We start from the raw sequence: 18,913 nt of genomic DNA on the forward strand, positions 1-18,913 counted from the left end.
TAAATTTGAAGAAAGAAATTGCAGTCTGAAGTCTGGATCCTAAAAAGAAATCCATATTTATTTACAGGGTGGAGGAAGAAAAGACAGAAGCTAAAGTGGACATTATTTATAAAGTGGTAGATGTCATTCAAAAGAAAATGAAAATTGATTGATGATTGATGTTTGTTGTTAAAAGGGGCCTAACATTGAGGTTATCGGCCCCTAATGGTTCGAAACGAGACAAAATGAAATGACAAATTAAAAGTCCAAAATCGTCCACCGATCAGAATTCAAAGCGTGAGGATGAAGAATGAATGGAGATGAATTTAAAACGATCAGTGGATCCGACCCACAGTGCCTCACATGCACAGAAGCTGGCACAAAATAATAGTATTACTGACCAAGGGACTGTTTCTATAGCACGATGCTGAATCGATTATGCTTAAAGTCAAAACGGGTCCAAAATCCAGGTCATCGGCCCCTCATAATGGTATTTATCGCTAGGAAAGTAGAACCATGCTATTTGTCATGTTGCGGTACTAATCAAGAGTAGCATAGACTTGCGATATTCCACACATTATGGTACTATTCACATGTAGTGTAATGCACACATGTAACACAGACCTATGATGTTTTGCACATTACGGCGCTATTTACAGGCAACGCAAACCTATGGCATTCCGCACATAAGTGGACTAACCATAGGGACTCTACTATCCCGTGGTATTCCTCACGCAGTGGGAACTGAGCATAGGTAAGGCAGAACCATGGTGTCGCTAATCCCTGGATGTCGCTCATACAGGGGTACGAATCACAGGTACTATAGGACCCACATCCCGATTCACATACTGTCGCTACTAATCACAAACCTATTGCGTACCTAACACAGTGGTACTACGTGCAATTAACTGTGACCCATGGTGTTCCCTGCATGATGGTACTAATTACAAGTAGTCTCATGGTTATAATTTGATCATCCCTTGGTCGCCACTTTTAGTCGCCTCTTACGACAGGCAGGGGACACCCTGGGTGTATTCTTCGTCTGCGTCCCCTACCCACAGGGGGTAAAATGAAAATTAACTTTAGTGAGGTCGATATAGATAATGTGGAGAGGGTAGGCAAGGTGAGAGGGCGCAGAACCATAAAAGCGTCGCTGCTATATTCATTGATGGCAGATATAGTAACAAGAAACGCTGGTAATCTACGCAATGAGAAAATTGGGATTAAGAGGGATTTGGGAAGAGAGGAGAACATGAATTTCAAAATTTTGAAGAAACATTTAGTGAGAGCAAAACTGCAGGGGTTGAGGGCATATATCAGGGGCCAGATACTGGTGGTGAGCTATGGGAATTGGACTTGAAATTGGACAATGACGAAACTGAAAGCATTGGAAGAGAGTTTGAAGCAAGAAGAAATCAGCAAGGCAGATGAGGATGTGCATATTAGCAAGAGGAGAGCACCGAGCAGAAGTAATATCCTCGAAGCGGTCTTAGGAGTCAGGGAAACAGCAAATGAGCTGAGGATGGAGGCCTGTGCGAGAGAAGAAATGAGGATACAGGAAGTGACGGTGGAGGGGAAACACAAAAAATGGTAAGTGGTCATAAACGAAGTGAAAATAATGGTTTGAGGGAAGAAGCAGAAGTAAGAGGTGCCTTGGCTAAAGGGAGAAGCATGAGCTTAAAGGAACTATGGGGTAAGAAGGGTAAAAGTGACTAAGGCGTAGTGACGAGAAGTAAAGAGACAAGTAGTAGTAAGTAAACTGGTTTGCTTTTGAAATGTTTAGTGAATTGAGTTGACGACTCTAATTAATGTATATAAGGTTGAAATGAAGGAAACAAGACATATGAATCACACCATGAGTAGGATGCATGGTAAGAACAGCAAGAGCTACTTAAGTACATAGTCTAAAATACTTTCAACACATAATTTTGTAAATAATTAAACAATAAATATTTTGTTAAATTTCAGTGTTGCAGGGGCTTCCCACATTCACAATTTTTCAGACATGCTACCTCATTAAAGTAAGATGGCAAGCGATGTAGCAGTACGCTGACCTTTTTGACGGCATTACAATGACTGTACCAAGGATAAAATTCTAAAAATAATTTAAGTTTTAATCCACCTACTCAATACATATTATTGCCATTTAATAAATGGTCTGTCTAAAATGCTACATAGTAGGACATGTTTCGACCTAGCCTAAAGGTCATCTTCAGCTTAAAATAACACAAGGATGAAAAACATGTATAAAAACAGTAATACATGAAAAACTTAAATAAGATAAAATACAATCAGCAATTGCAATAAAAATCAATGTTTAGAAATGTTTATTGCTTCAATCTTGTTTTAAAATGAATCTAGTTGTAACAGGCGGGGGTCCAACTGTGTTTACCACGACCACTGATTGGTTGGAGGAATACTTTACAATTATGAGGACTGTCAAATGTGCTCTGCTTGTCACGCTTCTGGAAGAGATTGAAGTTTTGCTACCTATTTCCTTGTCATTGTTGGCCCATCCCCTGGGTGCATAACTGCAAAGAACAGGCATATTTGATTGAATGGAAACATGACAATGACATCATTATCTAACGAAGCAGTTCCACAGATGCCACGCCAATTTCTGCTGTATGCAGACTGGCAAACAAAGCGTTATTATGGTGGGTGATGAACTGTTTCATTTCAATGGAATAACTTCATGACAAGAAAAAAGAAACTCAATCCTTTCAATTTCAGTCTCTCTCTCTCTCTCGCTCTCTCTTTTTTTTTTTTTTTTTTTTTTTTTTTTTTGCTAAAATGACAAAATATTGATTTTTATCTCTGGAGTGTTGCCTTTACGCAACTAAATTAATTTTAGAATTTTATCTTAGATATTTAAAGTCAATATGGAACTGAAATGAAGTTCGTTACTTGTAATTACAATGATTATAGTAAAAAAAGTTTATTTATATAATTTTGTAAACAATAAATGTTTTGTTAAATTTAACATTTTATTCTTATTTAATTCCCCTCTCCACTTGCTACCTATTTCCTCCTCCTCGTCATTGCCATTTCATTTCTAAGATGTAACCTAGAGAACATCTTGTCCTCTCACAATTACCTATCCACTGTTCATCTCCTTAGCTCAAGTAGATATGAAGCAGTAATTAAATGCATAATACACGCTGCATAAGGTTCGAATCCGGAACCCAGGAGGTGAATATTTTATTTCTTCACACAATGTTAAGCTTGCACTCTTCTGGGCATCGAACTAGGGTCAGTAAGTTTGGCACCCTTGTGAAGTTAAACAATGAGTCTTTAAGCTTGCAATGTTATGTGGTTAGCCCAAATGTCAAACTTTAGGTCTGTAAGGTTCTGTAACGACGATGACTGTAAAGTTAAGCTTGCACCCCTGGGCATCGAATTTGGGTCTGTAATCTTGGCAACCCCGTGAGGTTAAGCCTGGACTTTAATTCAAACCTGTGAGGTTGAGCTTGGACATATAGCCAGCCGCTCTACTTTTCAGATTGCCCGCCAAGTGATGTTACACCTATAATCATAATAATAAGCGTCTAGTTAGTAAGGTTAGCAGCCCTGTAAGGTTAAGCTTGGGATCGAACCCAAGCCTGTAAGGTTAACCCTGCACTCTTCTGCGCATCTAACTCGGATCTGTAAAGTTGGCACCCCTGTGAGGTTAAGCCTGGACTCGAATCCAAGCCTGTGAGGTAAAGCTTGAACACGTAGCCAGCCGCCCTACTTTTCAAGTCGCCTGCAAGATAGCGTCACACCCAACTCGTGCGCACACTTCTCAAATCTCCAGCGCTGTGATATTACGCTTAACAGCCAATCAGCGCTTGGTCTACCTTCAGTGTAGTCCTACTACTGAAGTGAGTAGCCTATGTCAGTACAAGCTGCTGACAGCTGCATGTCCACCTACATGCTTCAGAATATCATGAGCAACTCCAGGGGTTGAAAAAATATAATCATGCAGAGGCTAAATGATTGTCCCATCAACGACAGGTACAACAGCTAGTGTGGAATAAAACCATAATGCGCTCCTTGTACTCTAGCCTAAGTTTTATAATCCTTAACAACTTACTTGTCCTGCCCAACACTTTCCAATTTCTCTAATTTGCGAGCAACCTTGTACGATCCTTTCAATTTTTCTTTTTCTTCTTCAGTTAAATCCAGGTACCTGTAAAAATCAATTCAGTAATGAAGTACACAACTATTATTTTCAAAATGTGTATATTTGCACTGCATTAGACCTCTTACCTTAGTAGCCGAATTTCCCTATTGCTGAGAACAATACTCTTGCTCTGAACAGTTGATAACTTGGTTCTCAAATCAGCTACCTCCGTTTCCACCTTACGTTGTTTCTTGCGTTGTTTCACCTCAGTTGATCGGATATGCATGAAAACCTGTTCTTCACATAATTCTCGTAAGAGCGATTCATAATCTGGTTTTATGAGCCTAAAAAGAGATAAAAATGATTAGTAAAATGATATTCAATGAAACACCAATATCAACTTTGTCTAAAAAAACAGTTTTATAGTTTATATCCACAGTGTTCTATTTACCATGACTGTCCACAATAACTCCATACTGTAGTTCCAAATGAAAAAGTGTTTTGTACGATAATTGCATAACTGGAAGGAGGAAATAATAATCCTGGGGAGTCTGCCTTTTAGCATTATTTATTAGTGAGATATGAGTATTAACATCAGTTTTTTAACTAACACTAAGTATTCATTTGTCAAAAGTTCAATGAAGCTTGTCAAGACCTATTCAAAAATGTACCACAATACATAAACTTCATAACATTAAATACAATGCAGAAAGTGGGATCTCAACTGTCCATTTGTAGTTCTACCTGTATTATTACCGTCAGTGGTAGAAAATTCACATTACATGTTTGAAATCATGACCACTGACCTCAATAAACAAGTTCAGTTGCTGGATGAATGACAACATCAATTCCTCCAATGCTGCCTGCTGAAGAACATTACATGGATGCACAATATGTTCCTGCATGTTCTGGACAGCTGTTGGTACATCTCAATAGACAGTACCTTTGAGGTATCCCAAAAGAAATAAGTCCAGGGGATTAAGGTCAGGAGACCGAGCAGGCTACTTAGCTGGTCGTCCAAGGCCAATCCAGCTACCAGGATACTTTCGGTCCAGAACATGACATGCATACATGGCATTATGTACAGGGCATTCATTATTATGTTCCTTAGCAGTTTACTCCAGAAGACCAAGAAAAATTGTTTATACAAAGGTGACATACTCCCTGCCATTTTGGTTACCGTTCATGAAATAAGGCTACAACCGTATTGTCAACCATACCACACTAGATTTTAACTCTCCGTTGATGTTGACGGTCTACCTGCCGAAGCCATCTTGAGTTCTCGATGGCCCAATAAGGTATGTTCTTCGCGCAGACTTCGCCTGAGTTTGAGAAGGAAGATTCATCGGTAAAAAATTAACACCCAAAAAAGAAGTTTGGGCTGGAGGTAATTTGATGCTGTACCTACTGACATAACTCTACATCACTCTCGAAATCATTCCCAAGCAATTCTTTGTGAAAGTGTATATGACAGGGTTGGAAAATATGATGCTCAAGAATGTGATGCGCTTGTTTTTGGAATGCCAATTTCAGCTTCAAGCTGGAATGTGCTGATGTGTGTGGATTAACTGCTACAGCAGCAAGAACAACAACCTGAGCAGTTTAATCTGTGCGATTTCTTCGACTATCACGATACTTGCAAGAAATCAGCTTCATTTCCCATATCAAATCCTATTTACAATGAATCAATAACAGTAAATTTCCACCTTTTTGATACTTATATTTGCATTAAGCAAATCAATCAATCATATAAGTACATGTTGAATTCCATTTGGAACATCTTCAGCTGGATTATAACGCTTAGGTGAAATTACAAAGTATTTATCTTCTTAAGAACATCTTAGTACGTACCTTGTCTTACTTAAAATCTATCTGAATTTAAAAAATTGAAATAAATTAAAATCGATGTGGATGGTTGAATGGGGTGGTGAAATGGGAGGGAAATGGATTTACTTATTTTAGCCTATTTTAAAACTATATCTATTCATTGGAACAGATGTTATAAAAAATGGTTTTGTTTCCAGCACTTTTCACTCACTATGATATATAATATTCTGCTTGTCTACTAATAAAATGCTTTAAAAAAATTATTTTCCTTTGTCATTGTTCTATATTTTACAAGGATGTTCTCTTCATTTGCTCCTTCCAAGGCAAATGTTGCTTGTTTTCATTTTATAAAAGTGTCTCTTGAATTCAATTAATTCAGGATCCCTGAAGCTGATTGCTGTCTTACTAGGATTAAAAGCCATTGGTTATTTCATTAACAACCTCCAAACTCGAAGCAGCTTACACATAATATTTTGGCCGACTAAAGTGATGACAGCACTTTTCCAGAGGCAGACAGTCTAGTTTCCCTTCTGTTATCAATCTACATCTTCATGTGTGTTTCTGGTTTGACACTAAACCAGTAGTCTCAAACTTATTCACAAGTACGTGAACACCCGACACAACCTGGGCACAAATGTCCACGATTTTGTGGTGACTTCAAATCTCTTGCACCTAGAACGACCCAACCCGGGCTCAAACACGACTGGGTGACTGAAAATGTCCGTGATTTTGAGGTGATCGCAAATCTCCATGACAGCAAATGTCCAGACACTGTCTCAACTGGCCTATACTCTGTATTAAACTCTTACCTCATAGCAAATGCTTGAAATGTCATCCTTCTGCAGCTAAATTGCACTATACCAGATAAATACATTTCAACTGATACAATTTGGCTTCACCACTGTAATGTTTCTTATTACAATGCATTGTTTTCCATAAGTTCCTCTAATGTGAGTGGTTTATTTCATACACTTACTTCTTCACGGTACTCCACAAATAAAAATGACTGGCTGTTAGATCTGGGGAGCAGGAGGACCAGAAACTAGCACCAATCACCATATTTGAACACTTCGATAATTGTATCCATGGACTCCTCTGCTGTATGAGCAGTTGTGGAATCTTGTTGAAACCAAGAATATGATTCTTCTTCCATTAGCTGACTCAAAAATGGGATGAGAGTGGCATTTCGCTACAGCGCACCATTTATTCTATCCTCACAAAAAATCAGACTGATTAAACATGTTGCGCTAATCACACACCAAACTCTGATTTTCCTATCAAGGGGAATTTCCTCTCTACAACGTGGATTTTCAGATCATGGATAGTGTGTGTTGTGTGTGTTGATTTGCCCACTTAGATGGAACCACGCCTCGTCTGTAAAGAACACAAGGTGAGAGTCAATTCAACCTTCAGTCACTGATGACAGAAACCACTAACAATAACGTACAGGATCAGCTGGTTTTAAATTACAAACATGGGTGCATTTGTAAGGTTCGAGTTTTAATAATTTTGTTGCTGCATGTGCAGAAGACCCTGAAACTCCAACTAGCTGAGCTAATTTTGGTAGCAATTTTTGAGTTAAAGTTTGAAGTATTGCACCAATTTAGGGCCTGTACTACAACAGCCAGAAAAAAGTGCGGTTTAAATTTATGTGGCAGTTTGCACATTTATTGTGAAGTTTGGTTGAAAATGCGTACTACGACTCCCGTTTATGTGCAATCTGGGAGAATATTCTCGAGTTTAGCTATGCTGAAGTTGGAATAGGCAATTAACGCTCTTATCTGGGACTTTGCTCCTATCGGGGACGCTACTGTAAGAATCAAGATAGCTACACATCAAAATGAATCTATATCTGCATGATGTTATACGAAAAATAAGTTGTTATAATGTAATCTATGTACTGTATATATTCATAAAAGACACCATGCTTCCAGCTATCACAGAATTTGTAAAGATTTCCCAAGTTAGCAAGTTGTTGCTACTGACTACATGAGTTGCACACAAGCAATTCAACAGCAAGCTTCCTTGGTAGCCGAAGTCATTACGGCAACATTGTTTGATGCTGCCACGCAGTTATTTATGGGTTTGAGTCCCAATAGTCCATTTTTTTACCTTCTAAATGTTACAAGTCATAAATATCATTATTGATCCACATTGAAGATACTATATGTAGGATGCTAAATAGTTTATTATGTCACCTATTCAATACATTAGAAATGTTAAACATTTAGGAATTTATTATTATTTCCATATGAGACATGTTTTGCCCTTCTTTGAGGGCATCATCAGTCATAGTACTACCTCAAGGCATAAATCAGGTACCTGATTTGTAATTAAATTGTAAATCTATATATATAAAATAAGAGTTTTGCCTGTACATTGCCCAGAATTTGAAAAGAATGGTATTTCTGTATCGGTCATGTCCACTGTAACAAGGAAATGCACTTACTTTTCCGTAATTTCTGTCTGTAAGTACGTATGTACACGCATCACGAGAAAATGACTGAAGAGAATTTAATGAAAATCGGTATGTAAAGTCGGGGTATGAACCATTACAATCTAGGCTATAAATAATTTTATTAACGCTGAGTGAAATGGTAGTTTAGGAGAAGGCCTAAAATTTAATTCTCAAATATTCATATATTAGTGGTCCTATCGATAAATGATACATAACTAAAGTTATATAGAATTAAATGTCTGATCATTTATGTCTTATACATTTTTACCGTACCGGCTATGATAACACAGATATTCATGAATTTGTATTTTTGTTGCCAAGTCCACATCAACGCCGAGCCACGGGAAAACGGGTTAACAGAATTTAATGAAAATCAGTATAGGCCTATAGAGTCGGGGAATAAGAGATTAGTCTAGGCTATAAACAATTTTATTCACCCTGGATGAAATTATAGTTTAATTTTCAAATACCTATGTTATCGGTCCTATCAAATATTACTACATAACAAAAGTTATAGAGAATAAAATTTCCGATCATCTGTGTTTTATTCAGTTTTGCCGTACCGACTATGATAAGAGTCGTATTTCAGAGTCAGAAGAAAAAAAATATGAAGGCCTACAATATCAAAAGCGCATAACATTGATCAACAATAACATTACATTGACCATCTTTTATCGTGATGTTCTTTGTTTCTTATACGTCCAGTCAACTCCGATAGATGGGATTACTGATGTGTACCAAGTATAACAGCCTGACTGAATATCGGCGGGAAATGGCTGGGAAGTTAGAAAACTTTCTTCTTTAGCATGCCATTCCTCTGTTTCACACATTTTCTGATACTGCTGGTACGTAACATACTGGTTCATCATAGTTATCCAGCTATTCGATCCCTACTCTGACGCACTGTTTTGAATGAGCAGTGTACCCATTTAAGGCAGAGGCTCACTTAGTAGCAGCAGCAGTAGCAGTAGCTGTAGTAGTAGTAGTACCTGGTGTAGAATTACAATTTAGACCTATTTCAAATTATAGCACCACAAATCACTAAATAACTCAAACTTCAACCCGGAAAAGAGCCATTTCTTATGAAAAGCTTCTTCATCTTCACTTTTATTAAATTTTACATTCATTTTATTCCAAATTAGCAGTGAAGAGTGGGTTTATGGTCGGTCTGGCTTGGAGGAAAAATTTGCTTCCAAGTCAGATAGATTTTTCCGCTGCCAGTGTATTGAATTGAGATCTTCCGACTCATCGGATACTCCTAGGAAACAGATTAGTAAAAAGACATAGTTTTTGCTCTGTGACTCTCCACTATTTGACTTCCCCCCCGCCGAAAAAAGACGAAGAGTGTTCATGGATTACGGTTGTCTGCGGATTGGTCATTCCAGCTCCGGAAATTTGGACTGTCAGATCGGCAGCGTTTGCTAAAAGTGAGAAAATGTGTGGTTTTTCATTTGATCGACTATTTCATAAGAAAGCATTGCTTTTAATCGCGCACTTCCTACTGACATCACTGTAATGACCTATGTTCATTTTAGTTGGGAAAACCACTAAGACAGTTTTTCTGAGGATGCAAAAAGGCAGGTGGAGTGTGTCTGGCATTATAATGAAAACTCCCCAACATGATTGTGACTGATGGTAGGTAAGTGGGCATACCTTTACAATGAAAATGCCCAAATCCGGTTTGCATATGAGAATTCCCCATCGCGTTTCTAGGGTAACGTTAAGAACTATGCAATTTAATACAATCTTGCTCACAACGTGTACACTACCTAACCTGGAATTCTGTATAAAAGGTAGAATTCCGTAGCAAAGCACGGGTACATCAGCTAGTACTAAGATATAAAATTGACATATTACAGTGGGAAAGTCAAGAGAAAAACAATGTTCAATGATGATATAGATAACAATATATCAGCCGTCGGCTGTAAATTATCAGTTATGAAGGATAACAGCGACAAAATGTTAGGGTATGCCCTACAAAGGATGTCTTAACATTAACCTGGGGCAGTTTAGGGCAGTCTTCCAGGTGGCAGATTCCGTATCTGTTGTTTTCCTAGCCTTTTCTTGAATGATTTCAAAGAAATTGGATATTTATTGTAAGGGAAAGATAAGTGACTTGCAGTAATAGGTAAGACCACAGGGTGCTGCTGGACACTGTCAAATACCCTGTGGTCTTACCTATCAGTGCAAGTCACTTATCTTTCCCTTAAACTGTCCCATGTTAATGTTAAGTAATCCTTTGTAGGACATACCCTAACATTTTGACGCTGTTATCCTTCACAACTGGTAATTTACAGCCAACGGCTGATATATTGTTATCTATATCATCATTGAACATTGTTTTTCTCTTGACTTTCCCACTGTAATATGTCAATTTTATATCTTAGTATTTACAATTTAATTACAAATCAGGTACCTGATTTATGCCTTGAGGTAGTACTATGACTGATGATGCCCTCAAAGAAGGGCGAAACACGTCTCATATGGAAATAATAATAAATTCCTAAATGTTTAACATTTCTAATATATTGAATAGGTGACATAATAAACTATTTAGCATTCTAAATGTTAGTCGGTAGGGTACTAGAGGTGATAGTACACATTTCCTAATCATTAGAGTGCGTGCCAGAAAGTCAGTTCATGGTGATTCATCTGTTGAATGAGGACGTTAAGGCGGTTATATTTCTTTGACTTCATAACAATTTGCTACTAAGTATTTACACTAAAGTGAGATAAATGCTTGCCAGTTACTATTCTAACATTCTCTTGGAAAGAAGAAACTAACTGCTTATTAAATTAGCAACAATAAATTGAATTAATAATAAAATTAATGATGCTACGCCGCATACAGTGGCATTAATTATTAATATAAACTTTACTTTCGCTGTAAAGCATATCCTCGTAAATAGTATTTAAAAAAAATTTATCATAAATCATATCGTATGGTAGGAATTATTTGATAACATACATAACCTGAAACTTAACTTTTGCATCCAGGTTACATTTTCATTCTTTTTGTTTTCTACAATTTCTGAGTTTCCTTTCATACTGTAGTTAATTAACTTGAACATTTCTTCATATGTGTAGACTTCAGTCCTAATTCTCCTTTTGACCTGAACTTCCACATTATAGCTTAATAAGAGTTTGATATTGGACTCTAGCAATACAATTTCGAAAGGAATAGCACTAAACAAATGAAAACTCAAGGGAACACACATATACCACCGTGCTAAATTTCACTGTATTTTCAGTAACCTTATTACCAATGCAACAAAAATGTTACTACATCTTCCACAAAAGAGTACTGTCATTAAAATCCGTTGGCAGTACACAAGAAAACATTTAGCTTCTAGTTCGCAAAACTGCAGCCTACGTATCTGGCTGTTTATCTGACAGTCGTAGTACATGCTCTTAGTCTAGTTTTCCTTCTGTTAATAATCTACATCTTTATGTGTGTTGGTTTAACACTGAACCAAACTTTCAAACTTTTTCACAAGAACGTGAACTGAATTCCTGATCAATTCTGCACAAATGTGAAGAAAGCCAATTTATATTTATAGTAACATTTATATACCAAAAATACAATGTTCTAAATGTAAATGACTTCATATCTTCGCAAACAAATACGGACTACTGAATACAGTGAAGAAAGTGAATAACAGGAAGCACGCGAGACAGCCTGGTGGGCCGCAGGTAAGGGGAAGCCAACCAGCCGGCCGGCCTTGGCTCAGCCGTGTACAAACGGTCAAGTTTTACACAGAAAATTCAGTACATATTCATTAAGTCACAAACTAGAATTTTTTGTTAGGCAGTTTGCCATGTGGGCTGATGTTTTAAAGGGTGTACTAAATGTCTATAGGCCAGAAGTCTATAACAAGAAATAACTCACAAAACATTTTTAGGAGATCTTTTCAGAAATATTCCAAACTTTTTAGTACTTTATTTTTATAGAGAATACCAATTATGACTCTGCAATGCAAGAACCATATCAGCAAAATAACCACAATAAAGGGATCACAATTAAATAAATGATGGTATATTATGACATTTGCTCATGTTAAAGAAAGGAACAAGAACTAATAGTAGCAGCATAGCTACTGTGTGTCAAGGAATCCACTATAAGAAAACTTGCAGTTCTATTTCTATATATGACAAGGCTATACATTTTCAGGGAACTTACTTGACCATTGCTTCATACACTTGGGGCACCAAAGCCAGCACATCAGCAGCAGCATACAGCATCATATCTCTAGAAAGAGGGCGCCTTGCCCAATAACGCTGATCACGCCTGTATACATTTTTCAGCTGATCCTTCAGTGGGTTGAGAGGTGCATCATAAAGCTCACACAATGCATTAAGACTGACATTCTTAACTTTGTACACAGGTTTACCCAACTCTTGCAATTGTAGGACAGCATGTGCAGCCTAAATTCAAAAAATAAAATTAAACACTTCTTACAATTCATTAAATGATTTTTTAAAAGGAACTAAAATGGACATAATAATAATAATAATAATAATAATAATAATAATAATAATAATAATAATAATAATAATAATAACAACAACAACAACAACAAGCCTATTCCATTAGATGGATGGTATACACAACCACCACTTCTGGCAAATGATACTGAGGTGCATATTAGGTGCTAAACGGAATATGCAGGTGAGTATTCATAAATCAAGCAGAACATTCTGCAGTGGCTAAGTATTAAAAGAGGTAAAACAGAAAATAAACAAGAACTATTATCTTCACCACAATAAAATTATTTCATACCAGCAAAATAAAATTTCTACCATAGAAAATAGAATGAGCAACTGACGTGGGTAGATTTAGCAGTAGGAGGAATTAGGTCAAGAAATAGCTCAATGTATTCACCATATTAAGGCATGAGGATGACGTTGACAAGTTTTATGAAGCACAGTGTATTCACCATGCAAAGGCAGAGATGAGGATGACGTAGACAAGGTTTATGAAGCACTATGTGATATTACAGTCAGGGTCAACAGCAAGGATCGGACAGTGCTAATGGGTGATTTCAACGCGAGAGTTTGAAATAGAACTGAAGGGTATAAGTAGGTAAGTGTAGGGAAGATATGGAAGCTAATAGAAATTTTTTTTTTTTGCTAGGGGCTTTACGTCGCGCCGACACAGATAGGTCTTATGGCGACGATGGGATGGGAAAGGCCTAGGAGTTGGAAGGAAGCGGCCGTGGCCTTAATTAAGGTACATCCCCAGCATTTGCCTGGTGTGAAAATGGGAAACCACGGAAAACCATTTTCAGGGCTGCCGATAGTGGGATTCAAACCTACTATCTCCCGGATGCAAGCTCACAGCCGCGCGCCTCTACGCGCACGGCCAACTCGCCCGGTCTAATAGAAATGAGAAGCATTACTGGACTTCTGTGCTAGTATGGGATTAGCAGTTATGAATACATTCTTCAAGCATTAATAATAATAATAATAATAATAATAATAATAATAATAATAATAATAATAATGTTATTTGCTTTACGTCCCACTAACTACTTTTACGGTTTTTGGAGACACGGAGGTGCCAGAATTTAGTCCCACAGGAGTTCCTTCAGGCGCCTGTAAATCTACAGACACAACGCTGACGTATTTGAGCACCTTCAAATACCTCCGGACTGAGCCAGGATCGAATCTGCCAAGTTGGAGTCAGAAGGCCAGCGCCTCAAATGTATGAGCCACTCAGTCCGACCTTCAAGCATTAGGGTATAAACTGCTACATATGGGAGGGTAGGAACACCAGATCCATAGGAAACTATATCATAACATACTTTGAATTCAGGAAATCTGTCACAGATATGCGGGGGTCCCGGAGATTTTTCTATGATACAGACCACTATCTGATCTGTAGTGAACTAAGTATCTCTAGGCCTAGGACAGAGATAACGAAATCTGTCTGCAGGCGAATGAGGACAGAAAATCTCCAGGACGAGAAAATTAGAAGTATACGGGTATGATTAGGGGAAAGTTCCAAGCTATATATAGTAAGCACGTTAAGGATATAGAAAGAGAATGGGTGGCATACAGGGGTGCTGTACAGTAGAAGAAACCGCAAGGGAATGCCTACGAACAACTGTATATGAAGATGGAAAAAAAGCATCTCGATGGAATGAGGTGAGGGCAGCTTGTAAACGGAAAAGGAAGGCATATCAGAAATGACTCCAATCAAAGAATAATGCAGACAGAGAATTGTACACAGATGAAAGAAACATTTTTTTTTTTTTTTTTTTTTTGCAAGCTGCTTTACGTTGCATCGACACAGATAGGTCTTATGGCGACGGTGGGAAGGGGAAGGGGGAGTGGGAAGGAAGCGGCCGTGGCCTTAATTAAGGTACAGCCCCAGCATTTGCCTGGTGTGAAAATGGGAAACCACATTAAACCATTTTTCAGGGCTGCTGACAGTGGGGTTCGAACCTACTATCTCCCGAATACTGGATACTGGCCACACATAAGCGACTGTAGCTATCGAGCTCAGTATGAAAGAAACAGGGAGAAACAAATAATTATTGCTGAATCCAAGAAGAAGTCATGAAATGATCTTGGTAATAACCCAGAAAGGCTACGTCAAGAGTCAGGGAAACCTGTCTAGACGTAATAAAGAATAGTTTTTTGGGTAAATCTGGAAAACTATTACTAAATTACAGGCAATCACTGGACAAGTGAAAGGACTATTTTGATAAACTTCTCAATGTAAAAGGAAATAATTCTGTTGACAATGTAAACAACCAAGCTTATGGGAAGGAGGGCAATGATGCCAGTGAAATTATGCTTGAGGAAGTGGAAAGGATGGCAAATAAACTCCACTGTCGTCAAGCAGCAGGAATAGAGAAAATCAGACCTGAAATGGTGAAATATAAAAGGGAAGGCAGGGAAGAAATGGCTTCATAGATTAACAAGTAGCATGGAATGTTAGTAAGGAACCTTCTGATTGGACGAAAGTGGTAATGCACCTATCTATAAGCAAGGGGGGAACAGGAAGGACTGCAACATCTATCAAGGTGTTTCAATGATCTGTATACCAGGCAAAATGTTTACTGGCATTTTGTAAGGGAGTGTGTGATCAATGGTTGAGAGTAAGTTGGCTGAAAACCGATGTGGTTTCAGACCGTATAGGGGCAGTCAGGATCAGATTTTACATATGCGCCAGGTAATTGAAAAATCCTACAAGAAGAATATACAGGTATGGTTATGCTTTGTAAATCTAGAGAAAAGGTATGTCAGAGTACCAATGTTAGCTGTACTGAGAGATTAAGGGAAGACTGTAATTATTAAAAGCAATCAAAGGTATTTATTTTGACAATTGGACTGCAGTGAGAGTAGACAAGTTCTTGGTTCAAGGTACTTACAGGGGATAGACAAGGCTGTAATCTTATGAAAGAGTTTAGCTTTCAACACAGAAGAATGTTGTAATACTGAGAAGCAATGAGAATTTTCTGGTCCTGTGTATTCAAAACTACCAAACTAATTTATACAGATATTTACTATACATAACACTGACATGAAGATTAATCATTGCATTTGAACTTTATCTCACAGTTAATCAGACTTAAACAAATATACCTTAGTGTTAGGTTAAATTTTTAACTTAATAATTAACATTTGTAGAGGCAGAGTTTTAAAGAGCTAAAATGAATGTCCATTTAGTAACCATATTGAAAAGATATGGCCATGGTAATAAAAAAGGAAGGAACACAATGCAACACAGCATGGTTCATTGTTTGAAGTTCATCGTATGCAATTTGGAGCCTAAAGACCGTTTAATGAAAACTTTAAGAAATATCTTTAGACTATTTTCACTTGTAATCAGTTTCAATGAAATCTGTGATTCATGTTTCACAAACACTGTACTGTAATAATATTTACCTTCTTATTATTTCCTTCCTTACTTTTTTAATTATTAACTTACGTCACACACATCAAACACACAAACATATCCACAAATCCTGAGCTAAGATGTCCAGAGCATCAAGTTTGCCTATTCAAAGAATAAATAAGAGTAACCCTGATGTCAACCGATTTACTTAAGTCTTCAAAAAAATCAATCAACAATGATCTGCATTTAGGGCTGTCACCCAGGTGGTAGATTCCCTATCAATTGCTGTAACTAGCCTTTTCTTAAAAGTTTATAAACAACTTGAAATTTTATCAAACTTTTCCCTGGATAAATTATTCCATTCTCTTACTCCTCATCTTATAAATGAATATTTGCTCCAATTTGTCCTTTTGAATTCCAAAATTTTTCTTCACAATATGATCTTCCCTACTTTTAAAAGCTCTGCTTAAACTTATTCCTCTACTAATATCATTCCATGCCACCTCTCCACTGACAGCTCAGAACGTTCCACTTAGTCTAGCATGTCTCATCCTGGCAAGTCTTCCCATCCCAAAGTTTACAACATTTTCGTAACACTACTTCATTGTCGGAAATTACCCAGAACAAACGGTACTGCCTTCCTTTAGATCTTTTCTCGTATCAAGTAGTCCTGGTGTGGATCGAATACAGTGGAACCATACTCTAACTGGGGTCTTACCGGAGACTTATATGCTCCCTCCTTTACATCCTTACAACAACCCCTAAATACCCTCACAACCATGTGAAGAGATCTGTAACCTTTCTTAACAACCTCATTAAGGTGATTACCCTGTATGTTTAGTCCTCAGCCCGAAGGCTGATTGGATCCTCAACAGCTCCGCCATCAGCTGTCATAGATGGCCTGGGCATCACTGAAGAGGCGTACTAGGGAAATGAGGAGTGAGGTAGTTTCCCGTTGCTTTCCTCACCGAGCCAGAAGTTGCTATTACATATCAGTCTGCCAAGCCCACTGAAAATGAAGATAATTAGGTACTTACAGTGATCCCCAAAGCATACTATTACCCCCATCAACACAGTAATTAAAACTGAGGAGACCTTTTCTCTTGGTGAAACATACAACCTGACTTTTTATCCTATTTACTATTAACATACCATGGTCCGCTGTCCATCTCATGACAGTCAAGGTCTTTATTGTAGTTGCTCACAATCCTGTACTCTATACAGTATAACATGATCTGCAAATTAACCTTATCTGTAATTCCAGTTCTTTACTCATATCATTTATAGATATATAAGGAAACATAAAGGTCCAATTATACCGCCCTATGAGACTCCCCACTCTTACCCATTACAGGATCAGACAACACATCACCTACTCTAATTCTCCGAGTTCTATTTTTGAGAAATTTGGCCACCCATATAAGTACTCTTTGTCTAGTCCAATAGAACTCATTTTTGTCAGTAATCTCCCAAGATCTACTCACCAAGAGCCTTGGATAGGTCAATAGCGACAGCCCATCAGCCCATCTGACTTGGTGAATCTAAAATATCTGTTGTATCTTGCCGGAATCCTACAAATTGAGCCTGACTGGAATAACATTTCCTAAACCCCAACCATCTTCTATCAAACCAGTTAGTAATTTTGCAAATGTGTCTAATATAATCGCAATGAATGCTTTCCCAGAACTTACAAACAACACGTCAATATGACTGGCTTGCAATTATCCGACTTATCTTTATTACCCTTTCCCTTGTACACAGGGGCTACTATTGCCACCCTTCATTCATCTGATATCACTCCTTCATGCAAACAGTAATCAAATAAGTATTTCAAATATGGCACTATATCCCAACCCATAGCCTTTAATATATCCCCTGAAATTTTATAAATCCATGCTGCTTTTCTAGCTATCAGATTATGAATCTTTTTGTAAATGGACTAGAGATTGTAACTGTACAAACTGACATTTCATTTGGGCATGAATTTTAAGAACGGAACTTGACAGATGCCTTACACGTCATCCACACAAACTATACTTAATTAACAGTAACAGCAAAAGATAAAATCGTGACACAAATTTTACAAAACTGACTTACCTGAGTATCGAACACATTCCGCAAAGTGATCCCAAACTGATTAAAAAGGTTGACACTATCATTTCGACAGTCATGAATCACCTGAAAATATGGAAGTCTAATTTTAAAAATGGAAGATACTGCATAAACAAAAACACAACACACCGACTCAAAATCCAGTGAGCAGAATGTTTCTTTGATGTTTATTCTGTTACCAAAACAATGGATTACAAAGTGTTTTTTTAATTGATATGACATTTATCAAAAGTGTTGTAACTGTGTATGTATACATGTTTCTGATGTAAGAATAATAATTAAACTCCACCATAACTGCATTATTTCTAGCATTTTGGAAACAGTTATTTGCAAGATCCATCCTCTAGAAACTCTTCCCATCAGATCTGAACTGCTAAAACAAGCAGCCTCAACTCAATGCCCTATGAAGTCATATCAGAGTGCACTGCTCCCTGATATTCTGGCAAGCAATGCCAGCCTGTAGCATTTGTGATACTGTTGTTCATTCTTGAGCAAATTAACATTACACTATTGTTAACATTTAGTAACCAAAACCAAACCCTATGGCACAAGAGCCCTGAAGGGCCATGGTCTACCAAGCGACTGC

At 37.6% G+C, this 18,913-nt stretch overlaps 1 protein-coding gene across 4 annotated transcripts in view; it reads right to left on the bottom strand.

Moving 5' to 3' along the window:
* egl (Egl_like_exo domain-containing protein) overlaps nt 1–18,913 on the bottom strand; it is a 97,279-nt gene that overhangs the window by 36,624 nt on the left and 41,742 nt on the right. For 3 of the 4 annotated variants that reach the window (XM_067141335.2, XM_067141332.2, XM_067141333.2), the window contains exons 2-5: nt 18,313–18,393; nt 12,550–12,794; nt 4,231–4,428; nt 4,055–4,150 (exon numbers count right to left, since the gene is read on the bottom strand). In XM_067141335.2, coding sequence (XP_066997436.2) covers nt 4,055–4,150; nt 4,231–4,428; nt 12,550–12,794; nt 18,313–18,393 — 620 coding nt within the window. Of the gene's footprint in view, nt 1–944; nt 2,511–4,054; nt 4,151–4,230; nt 4,429–12,549; nt 12,795–18,312; nt 18,394–18,913 lie in introns of those variants that run through there. The other variant, XM_068226262.1, reaches the window with a different exon arrangement.

Source organism: Anabrus simplex, chromosome 2 (genome assembly GCF_040414725.1).
Source record: "Anabrus simplex isolate iqAnaSimp1 chromosome 2, ASM4041472v1, whole genome shotgun sequence".
Taxonomy (NCBI): Eukaryota; Metazoa; Arthropoda; class Insecta; order Orthoptera; family Tettigoniidae; genus Anabrus; species Anabrus simplex.